The sequence below is a fragment of the Centroberyx gerrardi genome, chromosome 21 (genome assembly GCF_048128805.1).
Source record: "Centroberyx gerrardi isolate f3 chromosome 21, fCenGer3.hap1.cur.20231027, whole genome shotgun sequence".
Classification (NCBI taxonomy): domain Eukaryota; kingdom Metazoa; phylum Chordata; class Actinopteri; order Beryciformes; family Berycidae; genus Centroberyx; species Centroberyx gerrardi.
In genome coordinates, this window is record NC_136017.1 from 7690944 (window position 1) to 7703675 (window position 12732).

A 12732-nucleotide genomic window follows, 5' to 3' on the forward strand; every position below is an offset into this window, starting at 1 on the left:
TTTCCTTCTTGCTTTCTTTCTTTCTTTCTTTCTTGCTTTCTTGCTTTCTTTCTTTCTTTTGTTCTTTCTCTCGTTCTTTCTTTCTTTGCTTTCTTTGTGTTTTCTCTCTTTCTCTTTCTCTCATTCTTTCTTTCTTTCTTTCTTTCTTTCATTCTATATCTAATTCTTTCTTTCTTTGTCTGTCTCTCTTTGTCTTCCTCTCTGTCTTTGTCTTTCTCTCTCTTTTGTTCATTTCTTTTTCTTTTTTTTGATCATTTTACGCAAAGCTACTGTACACGTTTGTGTGATGAGTAGCTCCTGAAGGATATTAAGAAAGAATCCTTTTACGTTTGACACAAGTTTGTGCGGCACTTCTGCACTTCAGAGCATCTGTTACAAAATATAAAAGAAAAAATAGACTCTTTCCTAATATTCAGCGGTATGCAGATTCTTCAAGACTTAGTCATTTCACGTTGTATTTAGAATCAACGCACCTGCAGCTCATTCATATTTCTGGTCTAATTCTTAAGCGCGACAGCCTTTCCCCTGTTCCTGCTGTCCCACACTGCTCCGTCCCGTCCGCTGGGTCGTTACTGTGATGTTGAGGGATGAGCGATGCTGTGGAAAGGCCTGTGGTGGGGCTGCAGGACCACTCAGGTGGAAGCCAGTGACGCACAGCCTGGCCAGGGAGGCCCGGCCTCAATCAGCCCCATTCACAGCCAGTGTGTACACACACACACACACACACACACACATTCACACACACAGCGCGCAGGCACTAAAACACACACGCGCACTCTCAAATGTCAGCAAACACACACAGTCACACGCATGCACACTTTGCCTCCACATTAAGGATGGCAAACGCTCATACACTTGAACACACACAGACACACACACACACGTATGCACACACTTGCCCTTATGCATGCATACACACACACGCACACACCCGTACTCAAATGTCTGCAAACACACACACACACACACCTTCCTCGCACATTGACGACAGGGAACATTCATACACTTGAGCAACGGGTAGAGAGAAATATACGGAGGCACTTAGAGTATTAACGAGAAAGGGAAGAAGGGAAGGTCTGTTTGTACGACTCGGGGTCTATTGAACCACGAGGGGGGGGTGGTGTTTGGGGGGGGGGGGGCTTTGAGCCTTCCCACCCACTCTCTCCCCTTCCTCCCACTCGCTCTCACCTTGATTGAAAGGCAAAAGAAACAAGGCTCCAGCCTGGAAGCGGGCCAGAAAGCCGACATGCTCATCGGGCGGGCCTTGTGTTTTTTTTGTTTTTTTTCTTCTTCTTCTTCTTCTTCTTCTTCTTCTTCTTCTTCTCACGAACCCTCTCACCTTCCACTCACCTTCAGCTCCACTAATGTATTCACCGGCTTGTTTGAAACGTTTGATTCCCCCGTCACGGTACACGCAAAAGCGCACATCCCGGCTTACTGAGCGGCTATTTGAGGTGCGTGAAAAAAAAAAAGAAGCCATCAAAAGTCGATTGTGAACACAGAGGCGAAATTACGTCCAGTTAAACTGATCAAATATTGCCACTGGGTGTTCGGTGATAACGTGCTGGAGAGAAGCGGGGCAGGCTGTCGATCTCTTGGCACGGCGGAGAGAGGTGTCATTATGTAGCTGGCTGATTGCATACACAGAGTATCTTATTAGAGCTCGCCTATTTATTATATATTAGTGGACATTATGGAGCAATTGAGACTCTTGATTTAATTCCTGAGGCAATCAAAATGTATTAAGCCTCTAAAGAAGGTGAAACCAGGTAATGTCCAACATGCATTGTTCACTTTTAGCATTTAACCAGAGGTGGGGACTGGAGTCACATGACTTAGACTCGGGTCAGACTCAAGCCATGATTTTAATTGCTTGAGACTTGACTTGACTTGGGTTCTGGTGACTTGGGACTTGACTTTGACTTGTACTTTGATGACTTGAAAAGGTTTCTAAAGTCTTGATTTGAGATCTTGTGTTTGTGTAAATGACTTAGATTGAAAATGATGAGATTTGTTCCACCAGACGACTGAATTTAAATTCTGTTTTCTGAATTTGTATGGAACGATTGAATTTATTGAAGTTGAAACTGATTATAGAAATCAAACTCATGATGCTCTTTTTAGTTTTTATCCTATTAAAACCATATTGCATTGAAAAGTCCTAGATATTTAGTTTTCTTTAAGATATTAAATTGATACTGGACTCTTGAGTTGTTCTTACTTGACTTGGTGTTCTACATTTAGACTTGAGACTTGACTTGAGACTTGCCCCTCAAGACTTGAGACTGACTCGAGCAATGCAGGGTGGGTTTGAACTTTGACCTTTTGGTTACAGGACAGACCACTAGCCTGTCCCGACACACCATATGGTTTTTTCCCTTTGTATAATGGAAAGGAGAACAGGTTTTACACTAACATTTAAAGCATTACACTCTTATCTCTCTCTCTCCAAGAAGTGAGCAGGTGGGATGATGCGTCTTGCGGAAGCCTCATCCCCAGTTAAATTGTTTATATTTATTTAAAAGCTTAAGCTCGTGGCCTGAGGTTTTATAGTCTTAAAAAGGTTTTATTGTGTTGCTTCAAACAGCTGTCAGACTTAATTAATCCAGATGGCGACTTCAAGAGACCTGGACTGGAATGTAAATAAATGTTGAAAGGCGAGAAGGTAATGAATTGATGAAGTGTAGGACGGACAATAAAAAGTGGTTGTCATGAAGTAATGGTAAATCAATGTGCTTGTGTCACTGTGTGTTTCCCCTCTGTCCAAGCAGCAGTAGGATTTCTTTAGTGTCAAAGCATCAGGAAGTCCTTGTGTCCACTGGGAACCTTTTTACGCTTTAGCTCAGTGGTTCTCAACTTTTTTTTGGCTTGTGACCCCTTAAACCAAACCAATGCCTACTGGTGACAACGACATTTCAGGCCGTTTCATTTGATCATCAGAGGAAGCGGCTGAAAACTATTCAATATTTCACAAGAAAAAAGCAAAAATTGGAGAAAAATCCGAAAAATTAACAAATGATAATACATTTGTATAGTAATATCTTTTTTTCCTATCCCATAAATCATCTCGTGACCTCCCCCAATATTATCTTGCAACCCCCTGGGGGGTCCCGACCCCTAGTTTGAAAACCACTCTGCTTTAGCTAATAGCATTTAAGCGATGCACGTGGGAAACGCTGATCGTGTCTCCTGGTGTGGGGATTTTAGCAACTTTTTGCTAAAAGTTGAAAGATTGTTTTTTACCCCTAATGCTTTGCGTGCTAAAGAAATTTGCTGTCTGCTCTGTTAAGAACGTGCAACAGCGAGCGAGGATGAAACCTGTGGCCTTCCGGTCTCGCAATCTCTCTAAACAAACACGAGGCCATCCTGTCACCCAGAAACAATCCTGGGCGTTGACCGCTCTTGACCTTCTGCGGAGGTGTGCAAGCTGAAAAGTGAAACTGTCCTCCCAGAGTGAAATGTCACTGCGTTAGATCAGGGGTGTTGCTAAAGTGATGTTTGTGTTTCCTCCTGCAGCAGCAACAGGAGCTGCTGGCGTTGAAGCACCAGCAGGAGCTGCTGGAGCACCAGAGGAAGATGGAGAACCACCGTCTGGAGCAGGAGCTGGAGAAACAGCAGAGGGAGCAGAAGCTGCAGCTGCTGAAGAACAAGGAGAGGGGACAAGAGAGTAAGTTGCACACAGGGTGAACACAGGGAAAATAACGCCAAACTCTGGTAAATCTCGGCTGTGGCTGGTAAGTTTGTCTAGACTACCGGACTCCTATCATCTGGAGGCCCGTTTCTACTCTTTAAATCTAGCTGGCTGCTACCATGAGCTATGTTGAGACAGGCAGCTCAAATATGATTTTTTTGAATATTTTTCGCATAAAGTCAGCAAAAAAACGCACGCAATCCGATCTTTTCCAATCCAATTTAAACCACATTCCTAGGTTGTTTGAAATGCAATTCAAATCACATCTCCGAAAATGCAACTCGGTCTGACCGCTCAGATCAGATTTCAAGTTTGTTTGTTTTGGTTTTTTCCTGTCACTCCCCACAAGACACGTATTTGGTGTCACACGTTGCAACAAGATGAGCAGAGAACAACAAACATGGAGGAGAGCCAGCGAGAGAATATCGATGCCAGGGCAAAGGAAGAGGTTTCATGCTTCCTCTCACGAAAGAGGGAAATGGCATCATAGGAACAGTCAGAATTAGGGCGAAACCTCCATATTGTTGGACAGAAATACACCCATAGCGTAAGCACACCTGTGCCGTTACTATGACAACCAATGTCGTAATGACGGCAAGTGATAACACTGTCTAAATCTGGTCATTTGTAAATCACAATGTGGACCATCGGCCTTAAAGTGATGTTGAACTTTGGTAGTACTTTAGGTTGTGTAGCTTCCCGGCCATGATAAAACCCCAAAAATCAGCGATTCTCTGTTATCTGTTGCTGAAGTAGAGGTGACTGGAGAATTACGTTTTTTTCTCTCTCCATTCACTGCCATCGTATGGTGAAACAGATCTGAAAATGACACTTTTAACACATAAACGAAGGCGAACAAAGCAGATTCTGACACTATATAAAAAAATAGTCCTGTGGCTGAATTGTCTTTTAGTGAATCGCTTTTGAAATTCTTCCGTCTGGATTTCAGTGTTACACTTGTTCAAACTGAAAGGTTTAAAGGATAACGCTGGTGTTTTTTAATGCATTTCTTACCGTCAACAAATCCTATGAAAATAACAAAATCAGCAATGATTTTGTTTTGCCAACAAGTCTCGTCCATGTAGCCGGTGCCCAATGAAGCCATGTCCCAGCAGCCATAGAACTCCACTGTATAAAAAAAACTATTAAAAACACGTCAAAGAGCCATGCTGTTGGGCAACTCTGGGCAGCATATTTCATCATTACGATGCACCGGGCCGGCCGACTTTTTCCTCAAACAACTTAATAAGCCGACCGTAAACACGTTTGCGATCTCAGGAAAGTAGTTCCGTAGCACCGAAAATAGTCCCCGGCATAATGAAGAATTTGTTCCCATTTGAATTTGATTTGGTAATAACTACAACAGCCTGACTTTTCGTGGTAACAGTTAGCGTCTTTGTGAGCTGTATTTAAAGGTTTTTAGCTTACAATTGGAGCCAATGACTTCCGGGTTGAAGGCTAAAAACGGTACGTGGGAAGTCAGAAAGTAGTGGGAGTAGAGCAAACGCATTGTTGATTTTGTTATTTTCATAGAATTTTTTGACTATAAGATATGCATTAAAAAACACCAGCGTTATCCTTTAATGAACATAAAGAAAAAGATCAGATTTGAAAAACAGATCGGATTCGCCTGCTGTCTGAATATAGCTCCAGTGAAAGTGAGTTCACACTGTTTGGCAGCATCTGAACGGGTTAGCAGGGAATATTCATTCAAAATACCAGTTGAAGGTTGAATGGACCGTTGAGATCAGGATTCATAGTCTGTGTGCGTGTGTGTGTGTGTGTGTGTGTGTTTGCATGTGTGTGTGTGTTTCCATTTTACTTGGAGAACCTGTGTGTTTACTATGGTAAACAAGAGCTGTATTAGCCGGTGGCCTTGGCGGGGGCTGAGCCGAGGTATTGCTGCTCGCCTGCTGGATGTCTCTCAACAGTTCATTGAGAGCGAGTGGACAGGAGTCCTTGAGAGCAGTTTACACACATTGCATGGAAAGTGGCTACAGATCGAGGCTGCATCTGTGTGTGTGTGTGTGTGTCTGCTCTCACGTCTGTCTGTGTGCATGCGTGCGTGTGTCCGTACACGTGAGATCACACGGCGTGTCTGCGTCCCGTGTGTGGAGTAAACAGCCTCAGCGCCATAAATTCTCTCATCGTTTTTTATTTCCCCCGTTTTTTTTTTTTATGTTGTTTTTTTCCCCCATGCTTGCTTCAAAATCCCACTCCTCCAGTTGTGATGATAGGGTTCCCTGGGCTGTATTTGGAAAGTTCATTTTTAGTACGCTATAAATCCATTTTGGGAAGGGGGAAATCGTTACCTGACATCATTCAATATTTCTAAAATATAGGGAATGCCGTCTGAAAGTGTTGCCATTTTGTCGAAGGAGGATTCAAGTTGCCTGCTATTGTTTTTGTAGCATTTTTTTTTGTCAAGCGGCGGATGTCTCACTGTGGAATGAAAAAATTCTTCGTATATAAATTTGTCCCCCTCGTCCCGTCAGGTGCCGTGGCCAGTACGGAGGTGAAGATGCGTCTGCAGGAGTTCGTCCTGAACAAGAAGAAGGCCCTGGCCCAGCGGAGCCTGAACCAGGGAGGCCTCCCCAACGACGCCCCCTACTGGTACCGGTGAGAAACAGTCGCTGCAGTCAATGAATCAATGAGTGAATGAATGAATGAAGACAGAACGAGAGAAAGAAAGCAAGAAAGGACGGGCGAGGTGCATAGAAGCATGCGGAGCCATTTTGGGGCTTGCAAGATGCAGCTAACTCAGCTAGCAGTTAACAATACAAAGTTATTGGTTTTTACAGTGTGTTGACAGCGGGGACTAGGGCTGCAAACTAACGATTACGATTTTCAGTGTTGATTAATGTCTTTTTTTGATTAATCGATTAATCATTTAGTCTATCAAATATAAAAAATAATGACAAATGTTCTTCACAAGTTCACAAGAGCCCAAAGTGATTCTTAAAATTGCTTACTTTGTCTGACCAGCAGCCAAAAAAGTACCCAAAATATTAATTTTATAGTGATATGAAACAGAGAAAAGCAAGAAAATCTTAGCATTTGTGAGGCTGTAACCAGCAAATGTTTGATATTTTCACTTGATAAATGACAAACGATGAATCAGTTGACAAATGGTTCCAGCGCTAGCGGAGACCTCATGTCATAGTTTGACGGCGTCACCTGTCTCACATGGATGAATCAATATCAGTCTTCACAGTCTGGAAACACAGTGAGCACAGGGGAAAGGAGTGGGAGGCTGACGGCTGCCATCTTTACATTCCTGATCCTTTGTAATGAGTGAATGAGCGTAACGAGTAAGCAGCAGAATAGATGCGAGACGCAGATCGTTATAACTTTGAATGGTAATTCTTTCACGCTCAGCCTGCAGGCAGATGAATAATGTAATGGATTGTGTCTTAATCTGTCAGTTTGCTTCCCCTCTTCTTCACCTGCTGCCGCATTGTATGAGCAAGACTGAGAGATGGATCGAGAGAGTAGGGTTTGAGAGCAAAGATGAGAATGCACACACACACACACTTACACACATGCACACACGCACACATACATACGTACGTGTGAGGACAGGATATTGGAACCTGATGACAGGACTCTTATGCATCAGCACTGAGTGTTTATTAGCGTTGTTGGGGATCTGTGCAGGTGTGTATGTTTGCCATTTAAATCTTCCGGGAAAGGTGGTGACGCAAACCTGGCCCGCAATGGGACAAAAAAGGTTTAAAAATAATAATATTATGCAAACAAGAGCAGGAACCAATCACATTTGGGCAAAAATCTGGCTCTCAAATTCTCCCAGTCAGTAGAGTTTTGTTCTTAGTTCCACAGTTTTTGATCTCTGTCAGTTTAAAGATCTTAACAAGCTAAATAATCTATGGAGAAAGGCAACAAAGGTTGTTGGTTTTCCTGGTGTGTAACATTAACTGAAGTAGCCTCAAATATTTTAGCTGCTAACTTTAGCTCTGGTCGGCTAAACAATGTTAGCTTGCTAGCTTACCTATCCAAATAGCTGTAGCCACTTAGCTAGCTAGCTCACTAGAGTGAAGCATAATTTCAAGACGACACTTTCCAGACATATGACTATAGGTTTTATTTGGGCATTATAACATGAATAAAATCTTAAAATGCAAAATAAGCCTGCTTAAACAAATAATGTTAAACAAACCCGATGCTTTCCCCAGAACACACCCAGTGAAACGCCCACGAGCGACAGCGAAGCGTCGCAAAGCAAAGTGGTCACGTTTGGTCTGCATGTACTTTTTCTCTCTTTCTCTCTCTCTCTCTTTCTGTCTCTCTATCTCCTTCCCTTCCTCCCTAAATGTAAATTCTCTGCTCGTTGGCGTAAGCACCCCCCCCAGCCTCAGAAGAGATGCGTGTGTACATCCTCCTGACCTGAACATGCGGCGGGACGGGAGCCAGCCCGGCTTAGCTTTGCCTATGAACACAGCCGTAACTCTGTAGGCAATGCACAGATGGCCGCACATGTCTACAACCTCGCCAAGGGATTTGCATGATGCTTTAATCATACAAATCTATGACGGCCATAAAGTTAGTCACTTTGTTGACTTATTTCAGGAGGGATTACTCATTTCGTCACATGAACACAGAGAATTATAGGCGTTGGGCTTTGCGGCACATGGTTCTGTGATCTTGGTGCCACCTTTAACGGTGTGTGTGTGTGTGTGTGTGTGTGTGTGTGTGTGTGTCCTATAGGAAAACCCAGCACAGCTCCCTGGACCAGAGCTCCCCTCCACAGACCGGCATTTCCACCTACAATCACCCTGTGCTGGGCATGTACAACCCTCGGGACGACTTCCCACTCCGAAAGACTGGTACGATACACACACACACACACACACACACACACACTCTTTGGCAGTGCCACAGAGCTATCTATTCGCTCCTATGCAGACTCACGTTTAGAGAGGATTACATACACAGAGACGCACACACACACACACACACACAAACTCACGCACACACAGTTTGCCACTGTGCCGTCCAGTAGCTCCTATGCAGGCTCACGTCTAGCGTAATTTAGATGGCATCAGAGCTCTGCGCCATTAATCACATCCAAATTAGGCTGTCAGGGTCTCCCAGCATCCCCCACATGAGAGTGTTGGAGAGAGCGTAAGCGTAGGTGGTTCAAGAGTTCAATAGAGTGCACTCCAACCCCGTAACACTGCTTAAATCAAATCTATCTGCTGCGAGTAGTAACTATACTACTAGAAACAGTAGATCCTGGAGTTTTCCAAAGTCGGTGCACAGTTTTTTAGATGGGGGATAATCTTGAAAAAAGTAATTAGAGCTGCTAAAATGCTAAAAGTGCCACTGGAACTCTTGATATATAGCAAAAATCATTCATTTAGCCTGAAGTCTAACGTCTTCAAACTGAGCGCTCAGAGCACAGAAGCCGTTACAGTGTAAAAAACAGCTGTTTGCAGTGTGTTTTCCCCAGGTAGACAGTGTGTGTGTGTATGTGTGTATGTGTGTAAGTGTGAGTGGTGTGTGCGGTGGTGTAGCCGTGAAGCAGCGGTCGTCTTACAGTGCAATTATTCACTTAGCGGGGCGGCAGGCGGCTACAGCCAGCGCTCCAGCCCTGTTGACTCTGAGCCTTCAGGCTGCTGGCTGCAGCAGCAGATAGACCACAGTTGACACTGGCCCACACAGCCACATTCCACCCCGGGAGGAGAAGAAGAAGAAGAAGAAGGGAGGAAAAGAGAGAGAGCAGAAGAAGAAGTGGAGATGAGAGAGAAAGGGGGGGGAGGGAAGGCGAGATAGTGAGAGGTGAGAAGGAAGGAGAGAAACGAAAAGCAGGGAGGGAGAAAGATGAGAGGGGAGAAGAAGCCTCCGGTGGCTTCGCTGACCGACCCCAAAACACACCTCTTCTTTTTTTCTTGACTAGAAAAACATTTGAGGCGATGGAGTGAGTGTTTGGTTTCTTTAAGAGAGAGAGAGAGCAATAGAGGAGACCAAAGTTGGGAGCGCAGAACATGAGCCGGCAAGTGGCACCGCGATGCCTCACTCCCAAAAAAAAAACTTCACGAGAGAAAGGAAAAGATGGCGGGGAGTGAAAAGATTGTCCCCGGAGTGTCCGTCTCCCCTTGATTTCTATGCTAAGGAGTGTGCTCAACTGCCGAGGGGAGAGAACCTGTGCCACCCTGATATTTGCCCACAGCGATGACGTGCTTTGCGGGGTTTACTTATGGTAATGCCAGCTTGGGAGAGGTTAGAGGCTCTTTTATTTCACCGCCTGGCCGTAAAGTAGAGGACTGGCACCCGAGGCTCCCAGCAACGGTCAAAGGAAGCAACAGCGCTCTTTTGTGCATCTCCCTTCTCCCTCTTTACATTTACATTTTAGGCGTTTTAGCTGACGCTCTTATCCAGAGCAAATTACAATGAGTGCAACAGCAGAACAGGCTAAAATCCTAGACGACCAGAATTACTAGAATCAATAATAAGGAATGCAAAGGTGAGAGCCTTACCCTGCATTCAAGTGATGTCGGATTTACGGTCTGAGCGAGTTTCCGACCAGGAGGTGCCACATGAACACCTTATTAAGTCGGAGAAATCGGGATTGTAGCTGCAGCACGAATTGGCCGAGTTGTGACGTAATCGCTCTTTCCAACATGGCTGAACAGAGCACAGGGGCGTATGTGAACGTAATAAATTTCATAGAATAAAGCCGAAAATTAACCGCAAGTACAAATTCAAAAGACATGGATATTCCTTGATAACTATAGCATTCAACAGCATTCACTTTCTGTAGTATTTACATTAATAATCCCCTGAAATAGCCAAATTTTGCTTGCTAGCTAGGCTATCGCTAGCTCGATTGCTAACGTTAGCCTAGAAGGCTGGCGATGTGTGTAAACAGTTGAGGTAAAAATGCTCTCCAGATAGTAGCCTACCACATGCATAGTTGGGTACATACAGTATACCGACACTTACTGTCACGCACACATGAAGGCAACAGAAACATCGTGTTTCCCACGGGACGGGAAAGTTTGGGACCGTGTAACCTTCTGCTCCACTGTGCCCTTTCTGATGGAAGCAAAGCAAGGCATACTGTTCCTGACCAGCTTTGAATTCCTTCACTGAATGTCTGTGGTCAGTAATGAGCAAACGTGTTTTTGTAGCTTAATTGGGGCGTCCCATCCTTCACATGGATACAATAGTTCATGGGCAGACGTGTTCTGTACATGACGCGGCAGGTTCAGTCACCAGACTGCACAGCTAGTCCATGAATGCGGTAACATACAGCTATCTGAATACAAGGGTACAGGACATGACCCAGTGAATACCGCGGCCCTTTTACCGCAGTTGTGAGGCCCATTTTAATAAAGTCAACAATGGCATCATTTGTGCATCAGTATCCTGTGTGATTGCGTGTGCTCTTGCCCTCCTGCTGCCTACACCAAAGCCTTAATTTCTCACAAGGTAGTTCATCATAAAGTGCCAGTTATCAGGAGCCAGGCTGTCATTAATGAGTCACTCGTCTGGGCTATGTAGCGTGAAGTATAGGTGCCTATTATCAACTGCAAAACAAGTCATTTAGTCTAGTATTGAGTCTTAAAATCGTGCTTTCCTTCAAACAAGTGAAAAGATCTACTGACGGGGTGGAAATCACTTCAGTTGTTTCCAATGCAGTTTCACCAGTTTGGAGAACTTTCTTGAAATGGATCACGCCACAAATTTCAGGATAATGCCACTTGATTCACCAGTGTATTTGCACTGGAGATGTAAAATTAAATGTCATTCTGATTATTATTCATTTACAACAGGCGTTCTTCATATTCCTGTAGCTTCCACTTCGCACCGTTCCTCTGTTCTTCGGACTGAAGGCCCTGACAACACCCCATGCGTTTTGATGGATTGTCATCGCAACCCAGTCCACTTAAAAAAGTTGAAACTAGTTGAGCTTTTGACAGAGCAAAGGTGAATGCAGCCTTTTAATGCATGCTTGTCCGTGTATTTGACGGATGACAAATGTCCCATGTGAACGTCTAATAGTTATTACCTGTGGCTTTTCTATAAGCATCTGTCACATCCATTCATCTATTTCCCTCTGAGATCCGCAGCCTCCTCAGTCCGTTCTAACAGGGTAGAAAATTTCTTTCACAGGTATTGACAATTTCTCCATCGATCCCACTTGGCTTTGACTCCACCGTTGCTTGTGATTATTGAGTTGTCGTCATATCGGATCATTCACCTTTCAAAACCTGTGCTCGTTCTGCCGCAGAAGGAACCAAAAAGGGCTAATTAGTCTCCTTCTTTCAGGTCCAATCTCATTTCATATGGTTCCTCATTAACAGACACTTTCCTTGGATCAAATCCTGAGACTATTACTTCTGTCGTTTGTTTTGGAAGCTCTAAATGAAATGATGATGATTGCTGATGGCTTTTATGTCTTAAAGATAATTTAAAGCAAATCAATTCGTAAGAACAAGGGCTCTGATCTTTCAACATTCGATCTCGATCAGCAATACAGTTAAGCCTCCTCCTTAACTTTTTTCTCCTCCTCTGGCAGGGGAATGACTTGTGAAATCTCATCTTTTTCTTTCTAAAAATTGAGATAAACCAAATAGACTTGCAGCTCATCTACTCAGACGTAGCTGCAGCTTTTTGGCTCGATTCAGAGTGGGAAGACAGCGGATTAAAGATGGCTTCGATGCCGACTTCTATAACTAAAACTTCTCAAAACTTCTGCCTTTTAATTTTTTATATTAGAGTTTTCCCCCAGCGTACCAGGCCACGATTTAACTCTCGCTTAAAACGGCCCTTTCGATTTTCTTTTGGAGAAGATTTCCAGCTCGATTATTTCTAAAAATCAAACCTGGTTCATTCAGGGAAACGGGGGAGACATGAGAATCCTTTATTGAATTTGTAGCGGATACCGATAGGATAGCTTCCGAATACTTCATATAAATATGCTAGCAGCCCCGTCTGCATCAACTGATTACATCTGACTCAACTCCATCTGGGCTGGACTCTCCTCCTGCTACCGACTTCACACTTCACACTTCCTA

The 12732-nt window shown here is 44.0% G+C and overlaps 1 protein-coding gene across 3 annotated transcripts in view; it reads left to right on the forward strand.

The window, feature by feature from the left end:
• LOC139926056 (histone deacetylase 4-like) overlaps positions 1-12732 on the forward strand; it is a 64683-nt gene that overhangs the window by 28963 nt on the left and 22988 nt on the right. For all 3 annotated transcript variants that reach the window (XM_071917639.2, XM_071917633.2, XM_071917645.2), the window contains 3 exons: positions 3517-3667; positions 6187-6310; positions 8417-8535. In XM_071917639.2, coding sequence (XP_071773740.1) covers positions 3517-3667; positions 6187-6310; positions 8417-8535 — 394 coding nt within the window. The remainder of the gene's footprint in view (positions 1-3516; positions 3668-6186; positions 6311-8416; positions 8536-12732) is intronic.